Here is a 25,894-nt window from a genome sequence, read left to right on the forward strand (position 1 = left end):
CTGTTCTCAGTACTGCAGGGAGGGATCCAAGGTGATTAGGTTGTCCCCTGTGGGGCTCACAGTCTTAATCCCCATTATCCAGATGAGGTAACTGAGGCTCAAAGAAGCGAAGTGACGTGCCCAAATTCACAAAGCTGACAATTGGGGGAGCCAGGATTTGAACACATGACCTCTGACTCCAAAGCCCACACTCTTTCCACTGAGCCACGCTGCTTCTCTATGGCACTGACCATTATCAAGACTTACATGGGTGGAGGACAGTAAAATTCCTCCACGTCTTACAGTCTGAACCTCCCACTTGTCTATTTTTTAAAAATTTTACAATAAATTGCAGCTCACCCTTTTGGATAACCTTTTGGAGTCTTAGCCTGTTTGCTCTAATTCCTACAGCAATGTTACTGACACGTTGGGGAAAACATTGAGATCTCAAAAGGTTTCTTTCCTTGAGATGGATAACAATGGAAAATTATATTTTTTTTTCCACAGTAATCTCCCTCTGTTGATGAAGAGATTGTTCTTTTGAGCTTAGCATTTGTTTCCCACATGCCACCATCTTCTGAAGGTTCAGAAAGATTCATTAACTTTGCTAGTCTGTGCTCCCAAATGAAATACGGCCGGAAGAAACAGAGAGCAGATGTGTAAAACAACCGAGAGGGTGCGGGGGACGGGTTGTGGAAATTACAGTGTTCTGGAAGAGAAACACACAACTCTTTTGTCACATACCATCTCCAGTCTCCATAAGTTCAGCATTGCCATATTTTGGGGCTGCTCTTGAGGACGTAGATCCTTGTGGTCTTTCTACCTGGATCGAGTGCTCTGAGGTGTAAGTGGTAACATCAGGAGGGGCAGAGTGATTTTCTGTAGAGAAGTAGAGAAAGAAGGTTATTATTACCATAAAGGTTTTCAGCCTTAAGAGGTTGTGGGGGAAAACAGCCTCACAATCTGGGGGCAGAGGCTAGCGTCACGATTCAAAATACAACATGGCACCACCTTGAAGGAAGCAACAAAGAGAAGCAGCGTGGTCTAGTGGAAAGAGCACAGGCCTGGGAGACAGAGGGCCTGGGTTCTAATCCCAGCTCTGCCACTTATCTGCTGTGTGACCTTGGGCAAGTCACTTAACTTCTCTGTGCCTCAGTTCCCTCATCTACAAAATGGAGATTCAATACCTGCTCTTCCTCCTACTTAAACTGTGAGACCTGATGATCTTGTACCTACTCTAGCACTTCAAACAGCGCTTGGCATACAGTAAGCGCTTAAATTCCACAATTATTATTATAGCTAGGGATTTCTGGGAGACAACTGCAACAGACAGAACAGCCTGACTTGTGACAATTTAGAAGGGGGTGACTTTGGAAAAAGTGTGGTCTGAAAGAGGCAGAATAAAAAGCAGCACTAGGCATTGCAAAAAAAAAAAGCCCAACTGAGACAGAAAAAGATAATCACCGTCCCCAGTGAGGAAGGAGTTGTTTGTACATTTCTCTACCACATACCCCCCCCACCATAAGCAAATAATCTTACCATTGGTGTGTTGCCTTTCACCCAGAGGACATCTATTTATTTATTTTGAACCAACTACCTAGATTATAATGGTTTCTACACAAAAGGCAGCTCACTTCATTTATAAATCAGAGTAAAAAGCTTACACTGGTATTTCTTAGTGCAGAGTAACTCTTCACTGGGAAGTTCATTAATTCACTCAATCATATTTATTAAGCATTTGCTGTGTGCAGAGCACTGTACTAAGTGCTTGGGAAAGTACAATAATAAACAGTGACAATCCCTATCCACAACGAACGCACAGTCTAGTGAGGGGGCAACAGACACCAACACAAATAAATAAAATTACAGATATATACATAAGTGCCGCGGGGCTGGGAGGGAGGGGAAAGAGCAAAGGGAGAAAGGTAGGGCAACGTGTAAGGGTGTTGAAGGAAAGTGGGGTTTAGTCTGGGTAGGCCTCTTGGAGGAGATGTGATGTTAGGGGAAAATGAAAGAATTTCCCTTTGAGCAGGAAAGGGACAGTACTTCCCTCACAAATGAGCCAACATTGTCATACACAATTGATCAACATACTGTGTACAGTTCTAGGTTAGGTGAAACAGACAGTGCTAACTGCACAGAGTCTGAAAGAGGAAAGAAAGTCTTCCACCTGGGTGAGTCAGAAAGCAACTGAGTGGAGAAAATTCACCATGGTGGGAGCTGGAGAATGAGTCAAAATGGTCGTATAATGAGTTAAAAATGTAAGGTGAAAATAGTTGGAATATGTTGATTCTAGTCATGCAAAGAAGGGTTGTAACTGCATCCACAGTTATGCACAATCCAGATGCAGGAATGTCAATGTTTTCCAAATCCAGCTGTGCATGCTAAGTGAATAAAATCTTTAGTAAGACCTCCTCCCACAGTGGCTCCTATAGCATCTTTGAAAACTATGAGACAAGGCAGGTTTAGTTTACAAACCCATCTCCACCAACAATTATAACACAACCTTAATTTACATTCCCCCTTTGCAGAGCAGGAATTGGGTGATTGAGAGGAGAGAAAGAGAGATGGCATGAAACCCAGAAAACCAAGGAGCTGCGTTTCTTAATGTGACAGCTTGATTTGCTTTTGTTTGGGAGGACATATAAGTTCAGATCCATGGGTAACAGTATTGTAAATTAGAGCAGAAAGATGACTTGAGTGTGTTTACAACATCGTTGGTCCAAGCAGTTCTGCAGTGCTCATCTTACATTTCCTTCAAAATAGGAAAGGTCGCAAATATTTTGTTAGAGCAAAGACAGGACATTAAAATTAGAAAGTGAGGCGGGGAAGAAAGTAATCAAGGAGCCGGTCTCTGGATTCTAACACGATGCAGATCTTTGAAGTTCAGTCATCTTCGGCTTTCAACCTACTGCCAAGAGAAAGGAGTTTACCTCCTCTTCCCTGGTCACCCAACCCACTACTCCAGGAGCCCTGAACTTTTCTTCTGATTCCCCAGAAAATCCTCAAATTCCAAGCTATCGTGGTCTGAGGGATAAGCCAAATGACCTCCCTGTGTCTCAAGGTTTAAGTTTTATAGCAACTCACGCACAAACACTGTCACTCTAGGAACAAATTCTAACTCTCCCCTCTCTTTTGTTCAGCCATGTTACTTTTCCTCCTCCTTCGATCGATTTCCATGTCCATTGCTCCCACCAACTATTTTTGATTATTAACTCCTTCCTAGCATTCGGGTTCCCTCAGCCTCCCCTTCTCGGGTTCCCGATAACCTTGCTATCTACTTTGTTGACAAAATCAAAACATCATGCATGAGCTCCCTAAAACCTCTCCCTCACTTCTGCTGCTCTCCCACATCCAGTCTCTCAGACTTCTTGGCCATATCCAAAAAAAGAGATTGCTCATGTGCTTCCAAAATTTAGCCCCTCCATCCACATCTTCAAAAAACACTTGTGCCTGCTCTTCTTTCCTTTCTGACTGCTGTCTCCAACCACTTCCTCTCAGATGACTCCTTCCCCTCTGCCTTCAAACATCCCTGTCTTAATAAAAAGCTTCCCCTCAATTGTACCATCAAGACTTTAACCCATCTCCTCTCATTCATTCCCTCCCAAATTCCTTAAACAGGTTTGAGACACCTGTTACCTCCACTTCCACTTCAGCAACTGCCTCCTTGAGTCCCTACAATTTGGTTTCTACCTCCTTCACTCCACTGAGAGCATTCTTTTCAAGGTCACCAATGACTCCCTTCTTGCTAAATTTAACAGACTCTATTTAGTCCTTTCCTTCTTTATAATTCTGTCTCTGAGTCTGTGTGTCACTTTCTTCTCCTGGAAACCCAATCTGACCTTGGTTTTTCTGATATGGTTCTCTCTGGTTCTTCTCTTATTGCTCACACTGATCCCTCTCTGTCTCTTTCACTGGTTCTTTCTGTGACTCCCACTCTATACCTGTGGGTGTTCCTCAAGGCTCTACTCAGATCCTTTTTTATTTTATTTTATTTTATTATTTTATTTTATTTTATTTTATTTTATTTTATTTTATTTTATTTTATTTTATTTGTTAAGCTCTTACTATGTGCCAGGCACTGTACTAAGTGCTGGGGTAGATACAAGTTAATCAAGTTGGACACAGTCCCGGTCCCAAATATGGCTCACAGTCTTAATCCCCATTTTACAAACAAGGTATCTGAGGCACAGAAGTTAAGTGGCTTGCCCAAGTCCATACTGTAGACCGCTGATTCTCGGGAAGAGAAGAGGAAAGAGGAGGGAGGAAGAGGAGGAGAAAGGAGAAGGGAGGGAAGGGAAAGAGTGGTAAGAGGGAGGAGGGGGGATGAGATCCACCTTCTCAATTTACCCTCATCTCTTGGAAACCTCATCCACTGCCATCGCTTCAACTACTTCTTTTTGCTAACTCCCAATCCTACCTCGCCATCATCATCACCAATGGTATTTACTGCATTCTTATTGTGTACAGAGTACCATACTAAGTGCTTGGGAGAGTACAACAGGGTCCATAGACATGTTCCCTGCCCACAGTGAGCTTACAGTCTAGACCAGTCCCCTTGGCAACCCTGCACCTCTCCCTGCTTCAGAAACATCTCTAGCTGGATATTCTGCTAGCACTTCAATGGGACCAAAACTGAACTAATTTTCCCTTCTAAATCTGATAACACTAGTGTTGTTCTTGACTGCTCCCTTTGTTTCAACACATATCCAAGCTGGAGCCAAATCCTGTCGATTTTTTCCACATTTCTAGGATCTGTACCTTTCTTTCCATCCAAACTTGTCCAGCCTTGTCACAGCCTTCTTGCTGATCTCCGTGCCTCGAGCCTCTTCCCTCTCCAGTACATATTTTCACCCTGCCTCCAAGATCATTTTTCTAAAACGTTCTCCATTCATCCTCCCACTTCTCAAAAATTTCCAATAGTTGCCCATTTCTCACCTCTGGCTTTAAAACACCCAATTAGCTCTGTCCCTCCTACTTCACCACTCTCTTCTTCCACTTCAGTCCTGCTCACACTCTTCATCCTGCACAAGAAAACCTACTCACTGTGCCTATTCTCACCTCTCCTGCTGTCAATCTATTGCTCATATTTCCATCCTGTATGTTAACTCCCTCACACTTCACATCTGAAAGACCAGCTTTCTCTCCCTTTTCACAGCCCTTCTGGAGTCTCTTATCCTCCACAAGGCCTGCCCCGTTTAAATTCTAATTTTCTCATTCACCTCCGCCAACTTCCATTTCAGCACTTCCACATCACCACGTCCTAGTAGTATATCTTTATATTCCATTAGTTCACCTGCAATTCCCCTGCTAGATTGTAAGCGCTTCAAGGACAGGGATCATGCCTACTAATTTTATTGTGCTCTCCAAGGTACTTCGTGCAGTTCTCTGAATACAGCAGATGCTTAATAAATGTTATTGATCGAAAAACGAAAGTGGGTGAAATGGGAGCCCATTACACTTAATTTCATTCCCATTTAATCAAGTACTTAAGTTGCCCTGTAGCTTCACCATTAGTAACATCCAATCTGTCTTAAGGTTAGATGGTATGCAATTCTTTGGTGTTTTCATTTCAGAGTTAAAAAAAAATAATGACTCTGCTACATCTGGTGATTTTAAAAAATAGGCACAGTGACAGCTGGGTGACTTCAAAGTGTTTTCCAAATTTGTGTCGTCCCCGCTTCCTTTGCCTTTCAATCATCTTGCATTTGTAATTATCATAAAATAATAAACTCAGAAGCTGGTTTCCATTAAGGATAGAGAAGATGGCCATTGTGGTGAAACCCTCTGCCATATGTCATCACTTGAAGACTACTGGTGCCCCAGGTAGCTGACCACTTACTTGTTCTTCAGAAGACAGAAGATCAGGACAGAGCAAATCTCCAGGAGCTGCCAATGAACGCTTACCAGGAGTAGCACAAAGACAGGCAGACTCACTCAAATCTGGCAATATTTATCGGTCATTCTGAAGTTGGTGGGATGTGCAGCCTGCACTTGGCACTTAAGGCTCTCATTCTTCCTACCTGAGGTTGCCCAATGCCCAGCAAGGAGAATTTGTGCCTGGGCAAGTAAATCTGCTCTACTCTTGAGCCCCATCTCACTGGGCTGTTGATGACAGAAGATTAGGAGGCTTTAGTGGCAAACTCACTATTTATTATGTAAAAAAAGCAATCAGATCATTTTATATTGGTGGAGAAAAATGCTTTAGAAATGTCAGGGTAATCAAACAGTCACCCCCCCAAGGTACCTCACTTTAGGACTCCATTTTTCTTTCAGACATACGTGGCTGCCAAATTACTGAAGATGAAAGGCTGGATTTGGTTTTAATGTGTAGAAGACTAGACCATTCAAACTGATTAATTGCCTTGCATTTAATGAAAAACACTCGGAGAAACTTTCCGTTGATTGATTTGCAGTTCTTAGCCTTCCCCACATTTCTGTTGCCTTCACTCTTCCCTTTTGCCAATTTTGCGGCTATTATTTATTTACTTGGAAGGTAAGAAAAGAAAGGATGAACACAGCCTACAATAGAACCCCTTGGGACACAGCTGGCTCCGTTTCATTTGCCTAGTGCAGCCCTGTCCCCTAATGGCAGAAATTGTGAACATTTCTACTCAAGTAAGCTTCCCACCACTCTTCGACCTCGAGTTTCGTCCACTGTCTATTCCGATCCCTGACTTCCCCGCAACACACTGAAGGTGATTCCAACTACTCCACATCTCACCTTCTGTATAAAATCTTGGGAACCCTCTCTCATTGCCATTTATTGCCCTTTAAAAAGCCAACCCCCAGATGAAATCCACCTGATTTATGCCCATGGCAGATAAGAAGAGCCATATTCAAAGCAAATGCGAAGGATTCAGGGAATAGAGCAGAACCTATTTATCCCCTAGTCCCTGAGAAATTCAGCCTAAATACTAATGTTGTTTGCCAAGGGTGAGGGCTTTCTGGCTGTGGTTTCTGCTAGTCTCTGGACTAGGAAAGGGACTGTTTCCAATCCGATAGTCTTGTTTCTGCCCCGGTGATTAGTACAGTGCTTGGTACATAATAAATGCTTAACATAAACCATAATCATTACTATTAGATGGAAGTAGGAGAGGCTGAGAAAATTTCTGGCTGTCTAAAAGGGAAGCCTCAACCTTTTCTCCTCAGAAAATGTTTTGCCCATGTGAATGGTGCATTTAGGCTTTTGTACTTCCCAAGTCCTTTGTACAGTGCTCTGCACACAGTAAGTGCTCAATAAATACGATTGAATGAATTTAGGCTGAACTGGCATAAAAAATGGAAAAGAGGAATGACACACAAGGCCGTCCTGAGATGATGCTGGTATACAGAACACAGCAGACTGCTGGTTGAATATCAATAAAAACTATTTAGATAATATTCTCAATATATGTCACCTTAATCCTTTATTCAATGCAAAAAAAAAGGACTTTAAAACAAACTACTAAAACTTCAAACCTGAGAATCAGTATGGCCTAATGGAAAGACTGTGGGCCTGGGCGTCAGGTAACTTGAGTTCTTATCCTGGCTCTGCCACTTGTCCGCTGCATGACCTTGGGCACGTCACAATTTCTCTGTACCTAATGCTATACCGTTGACTGATTTCCTCATCTGTAAAATAGGGATTAAATATCTGTTCTCCCACCCCTTTAGACTGTAGGTCCCTTAAGGGACAGGGACGGTGCCTGAACTAATTATCTTGAATCTCCCCAGCTCTTAGTAACATGCTTGGCACATAATAAGCCACACACAATTATTACCATTATTACTAGCTCATTTTTGAGCCTAAGAATGGGTTGGAGAACATAGGCATTATTTTAAGGGGAAGAGGCATGGCCTAGTGAAAGAACAAGGGCATGGGAGCCAGACAACCTGGGTGCTAATCCTAGATAATAATGATGGCATTTATTAAGCGCTTACTATGTGCAAAGCACTGTTCTAATCTGACAAGTTGCCTGTGTGTCTTCTCATCTGTAAAATCTGCACTATCCCCTGTTTAGACCATGAAGCCTATGTGGGACAGGGACCGGATCTAGCCTGATTAGTAGCTACCCCAGTGCTTAGAACAGTGCTTGACACATAGTACACGCTTAACAAATACCATGATGATGATGATGATAATCCTAAAATTCTGGTCCTCTAAAGAGCTGAGAAGCAGATAAGAAACCTAAATTACCTGGAGCTGTGGGCTGGAATCCTAACTCTGTTGCAGCCATTTTGGCCACAAAGGGGTTCTGCATGTAAAACTCTCCCATGAACTTCATAATGTGTAGCACCCTCGTCTGTCTACTTGCTCAGTGTGTTCATGCCCCAGAAGAAGCAAAACTGGCAGAGATGAGAGTGGATGAGGGGCTGAGCAAACCACTATTTATTGATTGATTGATTTATATTAATGTCTGTCTCCCCCTCTAGACTGTGAGTTCACTGTGGACAGGAATGTGTCTGTTTGGTGCTATATTGTACTCTCCCAAGCACTTAGTACAGTGCTTTGCACACAGTAAGTGCTCAATAAATACAATTGAATGAATGAACCATCACTATAATCAATTCCTTCAGGCAGATTCTCCCTTCTGAAATCTGCTATGGGACCACAGCTCATCCACCATATTTTGGATGGAAGAGTCCATCAAATTTATTTTTTAAAATATCCTTAGAATCATACTATTTACTATACAGGAAAGGCTGTGATACCTTAAACAAAGCAGTTTGGGGAAGAGACAAGGAATGAACGGTTTCGTTTTGGCAGTTTTTGATTTTAGCTTAATTTTTGTCTAATTTTTTTCCATTTGCTTTCCTGTCCTTTTCACTTTTTGGATTGAATGTGCCCTGGGCCACGGATTTGCATGAAACCATATCCATGGAGTACTCCTTGGCACTATCCACAGTGCAAGGACTTAATAAAAGCTATTATCAGCACTAAGTCACATTTTTAAGTTCCTTGGCTTAACCTGCAACCAGAAGTGGCAATTTAAAATTTCAAAAACCAACGTTTTCAGGGAAATGTAGCAGCCCCCACAAAAGACTTGAGCACAGTCTATTTACCAACGGCATCCTCTGGGGAAGGTTTCACAAACTAAGCATTTGCTTATTAATTCAGAAAACCACAGTGCTGAACGATAAATCTATCAGACTTGCTGTATCAATAAGTTAAGATGTACAAACTAATATGAATTTTTCTTCATGGGCCTTTCCTTTTTTACAGATGGTAATCACTTTCTGCAACTCCATGACATGCAGTCATCTACAAAACAGTTTTGAAGAGTCCAAAGTACTACCTACACTGTCATAAATTACTGGGTTGATTTTCCTACAATATTTCCAGCAGCTGAATAGTTGATTTATAGTATCCTTCATGTTCAGGAACTTCTTCAAAAATTAGTCGAACTTCTTTTAGTACGTTATGTCAGAGGAAATAAATTAATATCATCTGTGAAACTTTATAATGTTCCCAGAGAGGAATTTCAGGTAGTTGATTTTTCAACTTCTGGAACCCCAAATTTCTCAGATCAAATATCAGGTGAACAGTACACTTCAAATGCCAGAGTCAGGATTTGGTTAAAGACACAGTTGCAGATTTCAGTCTCTTAGTTAATTTCAATGACTGCACAAATGTAAAATAGGAATTTTAAATAATTTAAAAACGCCATTTCCTTCTTTAGACTATGTATGATCATTTGGGACTTAAAATTTTGATGGAAAATGAAGTCTTTTCCCAAAACAAAAATTATTACTTGATTACAACATACGAATCTTTGATATGATTTTCAAGTATAAACTGTAAGCTTATAGACTGTAAGCTCATCATGGACAGGGAAAGTGTCCCTAATCCTGTCATATTGTACCAAGTGCTTAGTACAGTGCTCTGAGCATAGTAAGTGCTAAATTCATTCAATCGTAAATAACTAAATAACTATCACTGATTGGTTGATATTCATTATTTACAACCTGATTCTAGAGTGTAATAAATGAAGAAATCCACAGATTTACCCTATCAGAATGCTAAGCATTCAACTGAGCTAAACTGTGATGATTTTGGAATTTTTTTATTCCAGAGTTTGTTTTTGTTTGTGATTTGTGTTCCGGATAACTGTTGAAGTCATACACTGCTCTAACATGAACAATGGCGATAACACAGCCCTTAGAAATTTGAGTGTTAATATACCAAAGACTGAACCAGTAGGCAAATGGGAAAAAGTCAATATTTCTTCATTCTCATCCCTTTTGCAGCCAAAGCTTTGAGCTGGGGGGCTCACAGAAAAGGACTGCATAGGATCTTAGTCTTTATTGTTCTTCTACAATTTTAATGGTATGATACAAATATATCAAACAAAAACCTGAGGTAGAGATTCCAATTCTAGAAAAACAGTCTTCACAACACAGTCTGCACATTTCACTCCTCTAATACTCACTGTACCTTGATCTTGCCTATCTTATCACAGATCCCTTGCCCATATTCTCCCTCTGGCTTGGAACTCCCTCCCACTTCTTATCCTACAGATCATTACTATTCCCACTATCAAAACCTTATTAAAATCACATCTCCAAGAGGTCTTCCCTAAGCCCACTTTTTCCCTAGTCCCTCTCTCTTCCAGGTCACCTGTGCACCTTTAGCACTGGACATTCACTCCACTCTGCACTGCACTTATGTACCTATCCAAAATTCATTTATTTATATTAACTTCTGTCTCTCCCACTAGACTGCAAGCTCCTTGTGGGCAGGGAAAGTGTCTACCAACTGCTGTAGAGTACTCTACCAAGTGTTCAATACAGTGCTTTGCACGTAAGTGCCCAAAAACTACCACTGATTGATTCACTGACAATGACCTTATTGATTTTTGGCAAAATGTTTTGGCAATAAGGCAAAAGATTCTGGACATCTAAAGCTCTGCACTCTATGTTCTCTTTCTGCATTTAATGAAACTGTCACAGACAGAAGTCTCAAATGCCAGTGCGTCAGCTGGATCAACACTCTCCTTCATAAAACTCTCTTTAGGAAAGGAATGTCCTCATTTACCTTTTCAGGGTCAAGGTCACTTCCACATAAACTTCCTGCAACTTGAGAACTTCATTTCCTTGGAATTTCCTTAAACATCACAGAAGGAATCCTTGTTTTGTTGGTCTAGATTGGAAATGCCCAATCCCTTCTACAATACATGGCCTCTGAAGAATTTTTCAACAGTATTGTATCTCTCAGAACAGTCTACAGCACTTAGTCTCACAATACAGAGAAATATTTAATGAAGAGATACATTCCAAAAGACCAATGAATATCTCTTCCCTAGGACTCAGACATATCCCTTAATTAGGGAGGGAATATCTAATGTGGTAGTAATCTGTTCCTTGTATTGCCAAAGGCTCAGCTTCTCAGCTCCTTTAGGCCACGTCTATATAGGTGGAATTATATGGTGGAGTGAGCCATCTGGATGTGCACCTCCTTTGACAAAAGGGAATTCCAACGGTTTATTCTAATGGAGCTGAGACAAGAGCCAAAAACTTGTAAAGGAGTCATTTCGCTATTCTGAAGGTCTTGCCAGTCTTCCACCAACTTAGGCTGAAGTTTTAGGCCTGAATTACCTAAATGAGCTGCACTGAACGTGCCCAAATCTCCAGAATCACAAAACCCTTTTCATCATCCTGGCTACTCCTAATCCCTGCAGGTTTTTCCATTAGCCTGTCCACTACTGAATTCCCTGGCAAAGGGAAATCTCCTAGTGGTGAATTAATTCACACTGAAAAGGACTCTGGCCAGAAACTGGATCCAGCTCTGGAGAAAAGCTTTTGCTGACATACTCCTTTATTCACATTAACCATTCTCAACACACGTTGGCACTTTGAGAAGTGTTTATAAATGTCTGAAAAGCAACAATAAAGAGACACTAAAAGATCCCCGTGATGTTTCAAGTGATCACATACTAATGAATTGCGATGATTTAAACCATCACAACTGGGGCCATTCAAGCCTGCTTCTAAAAAGCGCCAGTAGAGCAGAATCTAGAATTAAAATCTACATTTGCCAGGAGTTAGACTAATTATCTAACGAGTGGGATAAACTGCATTCATTCTCTGCCTCACACATGACCACCTTTCAATTTCCTCTCCCCGTCTCAGAAGCACAGATGCTGGAAATTTGAAGAGGGTTTGTTTGTTGATATAAACACACACCAAACATTGGGAGTAACATTACCATCCACATGTGCTAACATAACCCTGAAAATTACAAGTGCTTCTCTGAATATCTCGCTAATCAGAATAATCCACAATATGCTTTCAGAGGAGCACGTCCGTAAGTGAGGACACTTTCAGTTCTTTCTTCTAACCCTGTTGATTACGGTAGTTTCTAATAATGTGTTGGTAGCATGGGAAAAGTTGAAAAACTCAGGTTTCTAAAGAAGCAGCATGGCTCAGTGGAAACAGCATGGGCTTTGGAGTCAGAGGTCATGGGTTCAAATCCCAGCTCCACTTGTCAGCTGTGTGACTTTGGGCAAGTCACTTAACTTCTCTGTGCCTCAGTTGCCTCATCTGTATAATAGGGATTAAGACTGTGAGCCCCATGTGGGACAACCTGATCACCTTGTATCCCCCCAGCGCTTAGAACAGTGCTTTGCACATAGTAAGCGCTTAACAAATGTCATCATCATTATTATTATTATTATATTTTTCCAAACCAGAGCCCTCACTGAAACCTGCACAGTGGATCACTGTTCTGCATGGTCTTTGGCAACAAGACATACTTCATTTACTATCTTCTTCCCCTCTATGTTTTGTATAACATAATAATAATAACAACAATAATAATAATTATGGTATTTGTCAAGCACTTACTGTGTGCCAGGAACTGTTCTAGGTGCCAGAGTGGATACAAGATAATTGGGTTGGACACAGTCCCTGTCCCATATAGGGCACACAGTCTTAATCCCCATTTTATAGATGAGGGAACTGAGGCACAGAGAAATGACCTGCCCAAGGTCACACAACAGACAACCAGTAGAACTGGGATTAGACCCTAGCACCTTCCGATTCCCAGGCCCGTGCTCTAATAATAATAATGATGGCATTTGTTAAGCGCTTACTATGTGCAAAGCACTGTTCTAAGCGCTGGGGAAATACAATGTGATCAGGTTGTCCCACGTGGGGCTCACAGTCTTAATCCCCATTTTACAGATGAGGTAACTGAGGCTCAGAGAAGTTAATTGACTTGCCCAAGGTCACACAGCAGACATGTGGTGGACCCGGGATTCGAACCCATGACCTCTGACTCCAAAGCCCGTGCTCTTTCCACTGAGCCACGCTGCCCCTGCTCTACCCACTGAACAACGCTGCTCTTTATTATTCAATAGACTATGTGCCAAGCACTGTTCTAAGTGCTGGGGTAGACACAAAGCTAATCAGGTTGGACACAATCCCTGTCCCATATAGGGCTCACAGTCTTAATCCCCATTTTACAGATGAGGTAACTGAGGCTCAGAGAAGTTAATTGACTTGCCCAAGGTCACACAGCAGACATGTGGTGGACCCGGGATTCGAACCCATGACCTCTGACTCCAAAGCCCGTGCTCTTTCCACTGAGCCACGCTGCCCCTGCTCTACCCACTGAACAACGCTGCTCTTTATTATTCAATAGACTATGTGCCAAGCACTGTTCTAAGTGCTGGGGTAGACACAAAGCTAATCAGGTTGGACACAATCCCTGTCCCATATAGGGCTCACAGTCTTAATCCCCGTTTTACAGATGAGGTAACTGAGGCACAGAGAAGTGACGTGACTGGCCTAAGGTCACACAGCAGACAAGCGGCAGAGTCAGGATTAGAACCCAGGTCCTTCTGACTCCCAAGCCCATGCTCTACCCACCAAGCCACGCTTTTCTGATACTAATGGTCTTCAAATTCGGACGGAACAGGAGACATACTGGTACCCTAACATAAATTCAAACATAAGTCCCTTGTGGGACCTGATTAACATGCAAATACCCCGGCATTTAGTACAGTGCTTGGCACACAGTGAGTGCGTAACAAACACCACTTCATTATATGCTATTCATTTAACCTCTCTGCCTCAGTTTCTCCAGATAAAAAACTGCCCTACCCCGCAACAATGTCCAAGACTAGTGAGTAAACATCGGAATTGTGCTTCGTTGGAAACTGCCGCCAAAAAAATATACACTATTGCATTTTCTCATAAAGAAGCATTTTAATAGGTTCTCAAGTAACGTCAAGCACTACCATTTTTCTCATTAGTTTTTTTTTTCCTTTTTCTCTAAGGGGAAAAATGGTTTCATTCCTCTATTTTTATCAGGTTCTGTAATTTTGCCTTTTGGCTTTACTTCTACAAAGTTCCCCTCATTTACAGAAAACTAAAATACATTCCAAAGATGTTATTACTCTGGAAGATTAAAAATTACTGAAATGTCATCCATTCAAAAGCTCTATTTGGGTCACACTGAGGCTTGACAATTGTAATGCAACCTTTCCTAGTCGGGATAAATTTAATTCTTCAAGCTATAATTTCCTTCAACATTCCAAGATGCCAAGCTACAAAGGGGAAGCAAATACGATGATTAATCCGTTCAGAAATTTCTAATTCCCTAAAATGAAGCTCCGAGGGTTCCCTATTAACTGAAATGGTAAAAACTAATGTTTTTAGAGTACAGAAGCAAAACATTTCTCAGCGGAGAGTGAAGGTGTTGGGTGCAAGCGTGCTGTCAGGGCAGCTCCTGCAGTGTGAACGCATGAACCCAGGAGAAGTCACAGACGATGGACGTAAGGAGCCCACCTTTATGTACAGTTCAACTCTCAGCCTAATGAGATTTCCGGGGTCGGACACTCGCTTGTCCTGTTCTTGTCCGCGACTTTGCCCTCCTTTTGTTTCTTTGATATGCTGTGACATGCCTGGCTAGGCATAGGTCAAGGCCTTTCTTTATCCTGAAGCCATGCGGCAATGCCGTCTCACTGAATTATCCTGGTGTCATCCTGGGTGCAAACGGTTTACCCTTCAAATGTCTTAGGAGGAACTTAGGTGAGAAACAGGCAGCCACTTCAAGCGACTGTGACCCCGTTGTATGGCACTCCGAGGTACGTCAGATGGCGGATACAGACGGAAGGGGCAGAAGAAGCTTGTGACAGGGAAGAGCGTGTACTAAGTCATAATAATTACGGCATTTAAGTGCTTACTATGTGTCAACCATTGCTTTAAGCGAGTGAGGGAGGCAGATCTATGATCACCCTAAAGGCCAGGGACCATATCTAATTTCCACTGGGGTATTCTTCCCCAGTGTTCAGTACAGTGCCCTGCATCATCATCATCATCAATCGTATTTATTGGGCGCTTACTATGTGCAGAGCACTGTACTAAGCGCTTGGGAAGTACAAATTGGCAACATATAGAGACAGTCCCTACCCAACAGTGGGCTCACAGTCTAAAAGGGGGAGACAGAGAACAAAACCAAACATACTAACAAAATAAAATAAATAGAATAGATATGTACAAATAAATTAAATAGAGTAAAAAAATATGTACAAACATATATACATATATACAGGTGCTGTGGGGAAGGGAGGGAGGTAAGATGGGGGGATGGAGAGGGGGGATAGGAAGGAAGGGGCTCAGTCTGGGAAGGCCTCCTGGAGGAGGTGAGCTCTCAGCAGGGCCTTGAAGGGAGGAAGAGAGCGAGCTTGGCGGATGGGCAGAGGGAGGGCGTTCCAGGCCCGGGGGATGACGTGGGCCGGGGGTCGATGGCGGGACAGGCGAGAGCGAGGTACGGTGAGGAGATCAGCGGTGGAGGAGCGGAGGGTGCGGAGGAGCTTACTGCACACAGTAAGCTTTTAATACTTTACTCTGTGGACAACTGGCTTCTTCCAACTTTACTCAGCCATGCTTCTCTTCTCTTGGGAGGGACACTGGCACTTCTCCAATAATCTGACTTTTGATTTCTCTCTTTGACGTCTCACAAACCCTTAAAGGGTTTTAAGAGAAATGGTTTCACTTAATGATTATAGAAATTTAATAATAACAACAATAATAATAATAATTGTGGTATTTGTTAAGTGCTTACTATGAGCCAGGCGCTCTACTAAGTGCTGGGGCGGATACAAGCAAATCAGGTTGGACACAGTCCCTGTCCCACATGGGGCTCACAATCTTAATCCTCATTTTACAGATGAGGTAAGTGAGGCACAGGGAAGTTAAATGACTTGCCCAAGGTCACAGAGCAAAGTGGTGGAGCCAGGATTAGAACCCAGGACCATGATCTATGTGCTAGGCCACGCCACTTCCTAATGTACCCATTCACAGAAGCACCTAAAACTAAGATTAAAGTAGTGTAATTAATGAATGGACTGTAGACCTCCATCTGAGGAAAAAGTTAGGGAGAGAGAGAAAGAGATTTAGAGAAAAAGGAATACCCCAAATCCCCAAACACATTCAAAATTGGTAACAGCTGTACTTTTAAACCCCTCCATGATGGTTTACTAGCACTTGTAGAAAAATTATTTGGGATTAGAATCCAGGCTAAGTCAGAAGGGGGAACTCTGTGCACATAAATGGGTACAAGCTTTCTGTTAGCATTTTAGAGAAACAAAGAGCCAGGACTCTAGATGCAAAAAAAGAGGATGGGTTGGTAGGTGTTGGCACCTCACAGAGGGTGAACAATATTCCTTTCTGACTTCCTCTTATTTCAAGCTCCAGGTTCCAGATTGTGGGATTCTGAGTTTTCTCCACACTATCCTCCAGCCTATGCTGCAGGGAGGACAGGAAGTACATCACAACAACAGTATCTCAACTCACCTTCTCAGACACTCTGACCCTCGTTTCAACTGGAGACTAGCCGGGGAAAGGAGGCAGAAGTTAAAGGAAACAGAAAAGCGCTCCCTGAGAGACTCACCTATGTGTGTCTGAGCCATGACGTCGGCCAGTCTGTGGGCAGCGCCACTGCCACCGCTTTGAGTGGAGGAGGAAGAAGTGGTTGATGTGGTTGAGCCGTGGATGGCTTGGCTAATCCAGTGCTCCATATTGATGCTCCCCTGACTTGAGGTGGGCGTCCCCTGGGAGTCACCCTGAACGGAACCATCGTCTTCTGAGCCCGAAGAGGTATCTAAACGGAGGAGAGGAGGGGGTCAATTAAGCACAAGCCAGGCAACCATGGTTTCTCAGGGATTTCTTCCTTAAACGAATCCAATTTCAACAGGCGCACCCAGGTGTCTGGTTGAATAGAGAGTCTGCAACATACAGGTGAGCTCCACCCGAAGTCAATCGCTTCTACGATTAATCAAGGATCTCTGTGGAATTTCAATATCAACAAGAGAAACTATCCTCTTACAACCAGTTTGAGTGACACAAGCTTTAGGTTTACTCTGGACACTTAGGATTTGGGCCTCGGTGACCTCATCTGGAAAATGAGGATTAAGACTGTGAGCCCACCGTGGGACAACCTGATCACCTTGTATTCCCCCCCAACGCCTAGAACAGTGCTTCGCACATAGTAAGCGTATTTGTTAATATTATTATTATTACCGCGGGCCGGCACTGTCAGGGGAAGAAGGGGAAAAAACAAGTAGACAGAGGGACTTGGTTGGCCTTACACTTGGGCATAAACTCTTGAAATTAGAACCAAATTACAGCGGGCCGGCTGATTTTAAATGTATTTTACTTGCTGGAAAGTACAAGTGGGTAGCTTCTGGGAAGACTAAGTGCGGAAAAATAATTTTGTGGACTATACTGCTCTTGTATATCAGTGCAAAGAGTACTAAAATCTTGAACACAAACAACTCTCCTTTAAGGAGCAAATTGCATGCTGACACTGGACTGGGTTAGAATATTCCTTTAAAAAAAGGAAACATGAGCATTAAGTATATTAGGAACCCATGAAATAAAATGAATTTTCAAAATCAGCAGAGCCATGATTTTTTTTCAGGAGCTTTCTTATAAAATCCTGAGAACAGTGATGTAAATCCAATTAATGCTCAATTACATTTTTTATGTTAATGATGATGGTGTCATCTACAGTTGTCCAAAACCATTATTAAAACACATGACATTTCTACCTCACAGCTTTCAAAATTCATTACAAACAAGCCCATGGAAATGCAGTGCAAAAGGTCACACTTTTCATCATGACAAAATAGTTAATTATGAGCTTAATTTTGCTAGTGTTTAAATTTATTCCCTGGAAATGAGTTCACCATGTCAGAAGGCCCATTAACTCTTTCTGGCCTCTGGAGAAGACTGATCTGTGTACTGCTGAATACAATGCACCCACATTGATGCTACAATGTACAAAGTGGCTCCCTTTCCTTTTCCCTTAAGATCCTGGGAATATTACCCTTTCCTTTTCCCTTAAGATCCTGGGAATATTAAATGCAGGACCAATTTCTTTACATCTGGAGTCAAAACAAAAATGTATAAGAGGACAAATAAGTGAAATAATTCTATCCTCTACAAGGATTTCGGTAAAGGCCTCCACTCTGAAGGTTTGCCCTTCAGTTGGCCCCTAGGACTGTCAATTCAATCTATTTTGTTCCTGTGATCTCTTAATCTGTCATCAATTCTTTCTTAAAAACACATGTTAATATAACAGGACGTCTATATCAATCAATGGAAATGATGCTGTGCATGAGTACATATGTTTAGGAGGAAAGAGACAGAAAAAGAGAATACGAAAACATGGAATATTAGAAAGGAAAATCCTGGAAAGGGAGCCCAAACCTGGATGCCTTTTCTGGGCTCCTGGGAGAAGAGACTACTTTCCCGATTGTGGCTCGGGAAGGGTCCCACGGACCCCCTCCCAAGGGTCAGAAATAGACTGCAGGTGTCCTGGAGACCCTGCTGAATTTATTTCCTAAAAATGCAGAAGCAATTTTGTGAATTAGCTCACCTTTGCTTTTATGTTGGGTCAACTTCTAATATATATTTACTGCGGCCTCAAAATCACCACCTACTATGTAAAACAATGGAGTGAGAGCCTTAGTATCCAGTTTTCTGATCCACAAAAAACCCAAAACATTCGCTCACCTGGAGGTGTGTAAGCATCCATTGACGTCTGCACCACCAACGACCGGCGTTTGGACGGCATAGGCACGGCCATCTTCCTTTCTTTATGTTTAGCAAGAGCTGCCTGAACTGCTTCTGTATGCACATCTAGGAACAAAAACGAAAGTATTTACTTTTCTATCTCTCACCAGAATCACCTAAGAGTCTTAGGAATCATAAAGGAAAGCAGCAACAAGCCCAGCCAGGTTTAACTAAATGATCTTAATTAGTCTAAAGGCATGGCAAAGGATCACCGTAGTTATTTAAAACCCAAATCACTGGTGCTCTGCTCTATGGACTATTCGCAACCCATGTAGAAGAATCCCAACAAAGATGTGGACATTAAAACTGCAGAGCATCTGAACGGTTGTGATTATTAATCTTGTTTAAATGAAACGGGACAATCCACTTATTCTCTTTAGCTGCAATAGTACAATTTTAAATTGTGGTTTTAAATCTCTTTGATCATCCAAATAGGTTGGACAAGAGGCCACGAGGCCTAATGGAAAGAGTACGGGGCTGGGAGTTTGCGACCTGGGTACTAATATCAGCTCGCAATGTGACTGCTGTGTGACCTGGGACAAGTCACTTAACTTATCTGTGCCTCAGTTACTACATCTGCAAAATGGGAATTAGATCCTACTCCCTCCTATTTGGATTGTGAGCCCCATATGAGACAGGCACACCTGATTAACTTGTGTCTACCCCAGTGCATAGTACAGTGCCTGGCACATAGTAAGCACTTACTAAGTACCATAATTATCATCATTATTATCATTCAAATTCTGGGCACAACCCTGTGCAACCTCTTGCTTAATAATGCTCATCTCTTCAGGTGATTTCCCCATCTGCACTTCCCAAGTCCCATAAGATAAACTGCCCCAGAATCTGACTGTTTAACATTTAATCAAGATTTCCTCTCTCTGCTGTCTTAATCTAGGCATTCGGTCCTAGGCATCTCTGGGACCACTTCTCCTCCAAAAATGTTTCACTTACACTCATACGTTACATTATTCATCTCCTCTAAACTGGAAACTCCTTTGTGGGAACAGAAGATGGTTACCAACTCTTCTTTCCCAAGTACTTAGTACTGTGCTGTGCAGAAAGTAAGCTTTCAATAACTACTATTGAATGATTTTATCGGGGGTTGATTATGCCGTCTGTAGGTTATCCAAATTTTGCTCTTCTTCTTTCCCCTCAAAGTATATCATGGGTGTTAGTTTATCATCTTCCAAGGAGGCGAATAAGAAAGCAAACAGTTGAAATTCAAACCCCTTCTCTCTGCTACTCATTGGAAGAAATGGCAAAAGGTTTAGGTGGTTAAAATGAGTGGCTAAATGGAATTAACGGATTCACTGTATAGCCTAATCATCCATTATATCGAGACCCAAAGTATCATATAAAATGAAGAATTAGCTGTGATTTTCAACTGTTCAACATTCTTTTCTTCACTTTGACAGGGTGAAAATGTCAAACTTCTTCTTGATCTCTTTCTCATCACGTTTTCTAGTCCTACATCTCTCCTCTGCATTCTCCTCTGGATGCCTTCCAGGTACCATTACGTGTAGTATTAAAACTGGACGGAGAGAGGTAGGATTACTTACCACATAAATCAATAGCAGTTTCAAATACTCTCTTTAAATGAAAGGCTTTGATCAAAAGAGAAACTATTCAAGCAGTGGGAAAGCCCTTGATTCGAGTTCCACACCCTGCTTATGTGATATTTACTTGCCTCCCTAAGACAAATTGGGATCGCTTCTGGAAATGAATTCCTGGGCATCCTTCAGAAACAAGAATGATGTGGCGTGGAAATCGGTGTTACTAGAAGGACATTAACTCAGGTAAAGGGGGAAAAGAAATCCAAAACTTTCAGAAAAGGCTAGATTATGAGGACTTGCTTTCTATTTATGAAAATTAAGAGGACTGACATCAATTTAGAAGCCGGAGTTCTGATTTTCCTCTGGCTACTTTATTGCAATGACAATGCTAAAGGCAAAAAATACATCCTAATGGTTCCATGTTGAATTTCATTACAATCATGCCTTGAGATAGTCGGTACAAAGAGAAGCAGCATGGCTCGGTGGAAAGAGCACGGGATTGGGAGTCAGAGGTCATGGGTTCTAATCCTGGCTCTGCCACTTGTCAGCTATGTGACTTTGTGCCAGTCACTTCACTTCTCTGTGCCTCAGTTCCCTCATCTGTAAAATGGGGTTAAGACTGTGAGCCCCACGTGGGACAACCTGATTACCTTGGATCTACCCCAGTGCTAAGAACAGTGCTTGGCACATAGTAAGTGCTTAACAAATACCAACATTATTATTATTAGGAAGCACAGTGCTTGCCCCCAGGATGTGCTCTGATAATTATTCAAAAGCAACAAAATGAAAAACACTGAATTTCCCATATAATGTCCGTGTTCAACTTATTCCCTTCTATGACTCTCAATGCTGCTTCCAGGTTCCTCCAAATTAGAGAATGGCTAGTTAGTCCCTTTCCCTTCTACATTGCCACTGTGCTTGGATTGCACCCCTTTTTCACCCCATCCTCAGGTCCACAGTGCTTACATACATATTCGTATATTATTTATTCATTTTAACGTTCGTCTCCCCCTCTTGACGGGAAACTCCTTTGGGCAGGGAACGTTTCTGCCAACTCTGTTATACTGCACTCTTCCAAGCACTTAGCACAGTGCTCTGCATGCAGTAAGTGCTCAATATAATTATAAACAAACAAATATGAAATATTAAATATTTTAATTAAATATAAATATAATTGACTGATTGACATTTTTACAGATTGAATCTGCAAATATTTGAGATAAATGGGAAGACTTTTTGGTCACCATCTTTCTTTCCACGACTAAATATGTTCCAAGATCAGCTCACCAGTCATCCTGCTCATGTGAGACAGAAGAGCTGATATTCATTCATTCATTCATTCAAATCTTATTGATCACTTACTGTGTGCAGAGCACTGTACTAAGCGTTCGGGAAGTACAAATTGGCAACATATAGAGATGGTCCCTACCCAACAACGGGCTTCCAGTCTATGGAAATATAAGACCCTTATTTATTTCCTTGAACTCAGGAGGCAATATGACCTAATAGATAAGTTCGGGAATGGGAGTCAGAAGACCAGGGTTCTAATCCCTGATCTTGTGTGACTTTTGGCAAGTCACTTGATTTCCCTGGGCCTCAGTTTCTTAATCTGTAAAATGAGGATTAAATACCAGTTCTCCCTCCCCCTTAGACTGAGCTCCATTTGGGACAGGGACTGTGCCAGATCTGATGATCTGACATGCACCCCAATGCTTAGCACAGTTCTTGGCACATAGTAAGTACTTACGTTCCAAATTATCATTATTATCATCATTATTTTCCCCTCACTACCTTAAAATGCCCTGGCTATTTTCAAGCTCAGTTTCTGAACTAAACCCAAATTCTCTTCAGAATCCTCTCCCTAAACTAGATGCCTCTCTGACAAAAGGGAAAAATAATGTGATAGCAGCAACCATCACCATCAAAGATGCCCACACTCTGATGCGGAAAGACAAAATTGTGTTTAGTTCAAATAACTGATGAGGGATACTCCAAAGTTAAACCAAAAGCCTCTGGGTCTGTAAGAGCCACAAACATAGTTTGCCCTTACATGGTATTTTTCTACTTTAATCAATTCTCACAGCAGCCCTGAGAACTGAGAATATATTTCTGATTTTACAAGTGAAGGAAAGCAGTTAAGTGACTTGCCTAAGGCTAGAGGGAGAAAGCTAGGGCATTTCTGTGAAATACTTTTTTCACCAACTGGAAATTTTGAGAGCATTCTCCAATGTGATATTTTGGCACATCAAGCTAGAAATGGGTCATGGGGTCAAAAGCAAGAGAAGAAGAAGGAAGACAAAGCCCACAGTTTAAAATTTGTGTTTTGAAAGTGACAGAGTTCTTACTAATTTAACTCTAGGTAAATGCTTTTCCATCCGAACCAATTCACACTTCTAATAGTCATTCATTCATTCATTTATTCAATCGTATTTATTGAGCACTTACTGTGTGCAGAGCACTGTACTAAGTGCTTGGGAAGTACAATTCAGCAACAAATAGAGACAATCCTTGCCCACAACGGGCTCATGGTCTAGAATCACTCAGACTTTTTCCCTCTTTATGGGAAAATATCCAGATGGTAAGACTATTTGATTAAAAAAAATTGATGACTATTCCTCTGAAGCTTGGTTTTTCAGGATTGACGGAACTATAAGAACTGATTGGATTATAACAATTTTAACGACTATTAGTTGGTTTGGGCAGAAGTGTGTGTATGCGAGGGGAGGGAACACTCTTGTCCCAATTTAAGCTTTTAAGCTGGAGGATGTGAGAGTGGATGTGAAAGTACAACGAAGGATTATGTTTGCAATCATTATCGAAGAACAAAGGGCAATGTGAAATGCCACCTCATTAACACAGTCAAGTGTCACTAGCAGCTCTGGCAAAGTAACAGATCCCATATGCACAACAGCAGCCACATGCATTCATTCACTCACCAGTTCTGCTCATTTCTGTCTCCTACTAATGGCTCCTACAGGACAATAACCAAATACCTCACCACTCTCACAGGCCTTTTGGAAAACAGACATCTTATTTGGGATAGTCCCCGAGGGAGCTAAATAGCCAGGGTGATTAGCACAGTGTCCAGAATCCTGAAAAGGCAATCTTTCAATATCACAAGTGAAACTGGCTGCCTTCTCTGAGTAACAGGTGACGAAACCAATTTGGAACAAATGACGGCAAGGGAAGCCCAGTGGCTGTTCCTTAGCAATAATAATGATATTATTTATTAAGTGCTTGCTATGGGCCAGGCAGTGGACTAAGAGAATCAGATAAGAGAATCAGTTCCTGTCCCGTCTTGGGCTCACGGTCTAAGAGAGTGAGGGGAAACAGATACTGTGGCCCTATTTTACCGACGAGGAAACTGAAGCTTACTCAATCAATAGTATTTATTGAGCGCTTACTGTGTGCAGAGCTTAAGAGAGGTGAAGTAGCTTGCCCAAGGCCACCTGGCAGGAAAGTGGTAGAGCCAGAGCTAGAACCTGGGTCTTCTGCCTTCCAATCCCATCAGCGTGGCTTAGTGGAAAGAGCCTGGGCTTTGGAGTCAGAGGTCGTGGGTTCTAATACCATCATCATTATTATTATTATTATTATTACTAGACCATACTACATTGTGCTTAGACTGCATGACAAAATGAACACACAACAGTTAGGGCTCCATGAACAGCATTATTACTAGTAAACTCCTACCTAAATCCACTGATGTTGAGTAATTTTAGAATTTCCAAAAAGACCTCGCTGCATTTCTAATTTTTTTTGGCCGACATTTGTTCTCAGTTTTCCATAGGAGTATATCTGCTTTAACTCACAATGAAAAGCATTTCTACTCTGAACAGTCCTGGGAGGAAAGTCAGGAAAAACCGAATAATAACCAGCTCTGGGCATAGTCCACTAGGGCAATAAATGTGTACTTAATGCACAAAAATTTAGAAGATGAGTATATAAAACGGCCAATATAATTTCATCTCTGTAAAAAACAACAACAGGCAATTGGAGTCAGTTATATTGCAGAAAACAAAAATAGACAGAGAAGCAACATGGCTTAGTGGAAAGAGCATGGGCTTGGGAGTCAGAGGTTGTGGGTTCTAATTTCGCCTCCGCCACTAGTCAGCTGTGTGACTGGGCAAGTCACTTAACTTCTCGGTGTCTGATTTACCTCATCTGTAAAATGGGGATTAAAACAGTGAGCCCCACGTGGGGACCACCTGATAACCTTGTATCTATCCCAGCGTTTAGAACAGTGCTGGGAAGCGCTTAGAATAGTAAGCGCTTACCAAATGCCATCGTTATTATTATCATCATTATTTAACACATGGAAAATCTGAGGGTGTACAAATTGGGCATGTGTATGACTAACAGTCTTAAAAACACCAAGGGAATTGGCTAATGAAGTTGCTCAACACTTACAATTTAGTTTCTAGGAAACATTATTTAAAACTAGAGAGGGCCAAAAAGGCCAGGAAAATCCAGGGCAGACCTTATCTTCCAAATGAGCGGTCATTTTGAAAATAACTGTGGCCCCAGGTGGCCTCCATGGAACCTGTGAGCTCTGAGCCAGGCCAGGGTGGTCTGTGCTCCAAAAAATCCACACAAAGTCAGTTGAGCTCCAGGTGGACTCTGACTGCATCTACATAATAATAATAATAATGGCATTTATTAAGCGCTTACTGTGTGCAAAGCACTGTTCTAAGCACTGGGGAGGTTACAAAGTGATCAGGTTTTCCCCCGTGGGGCTCACAGTCTTAATCCCCATTTTACAGATGAGGGAACTGAGGCCCAGAGAAGTGAAGTGACTTGCTCAAAGTCACACAGCTGGCAATTGATGGAGTTGGGATTTGAACCCATGGCCTCTGACTCCAGAGCCTGGGCTCTTTCCACTGAGCCACGTTGCTTCTCATCTCCATCATCTCCTCCTCAGTAAATACCAGACCTGCTTTGGGTCAGCTGCACTGGGTGGCTCCCTTCAGGAAATGCGGCAAAATTCCTAATATAGTGGTGGGATATTCTGGGTCCTCCAGTTCTCCGGGCGGCATTTAAAGTGGCCACGTCGCTACTGAAATCTCTGGCCTGCCACAAGCTGATTAGAGAATATGGAGTCTGGCTGGGACTGCATTTTGATATTCATCAATAAATCATATTTATTGAGTGCTTACTGTGTGCAAAGCACTGTACTAAGCGCTTGGGAAGTACAAGCTGGCAACATATAGAGACAGTCCCTACCCAACAGTGGGCTCACAGTCTAAAAGGGGGAAACAGAGAACAAAACCAAACATACTAACAAAATAAAATAGAAT

The 25,894-nt window shown here is 42.0% G+C and overlaps 1 protein-coding gene across 4 annotated transcripts in view; it reads right to left on the reverse strand.

Moving 5' to 3' along the window:
* DIP2C (disco interacting protein 2 homolog C) overlaps nt 1-25,894 on the reverse strand; it is a 421,221-nt gene that overhangs the window by 124,814 nt on the left and 270,513 nt on the right. For all 4 annotated transcript variants that reach the window (XM_038755482.1, XM_038755481.1, XM_038755480.1 and 1 more), the window contains 3 exons: nt 18,985-19,110; nt 16,859-17,068; nt 724-858 (listed from right to left, as the gene is read on the reverse strand). In XM_038755482.1, the coding sequence (XP_038611410.1) occupies nt 724-858; nt 16,859-17,068; nt 18,985-19,110 (471 nt within the window). The remainder of the gene's footprint in view (nt 1-723; nt 859-16,858; nt 17,069-18,984; nt 19,111-25,894) is intronic.

Source organism: Tachyglossus aculeatus, chromosome 13 (assembly GCF_015852505.1).
Source record: "Tachyglossus aculeatus isolate mTacAcu1 chromosome 13, mTacAcu1.pri, whole genome shotgun sequence".
Lineage (NCBI taxonomy): Eukaryota > Metazoa > Chordata > Mammalia > Monotremata > Tachyglossidae > Tachyglossus > Tachyglossus aculeatus.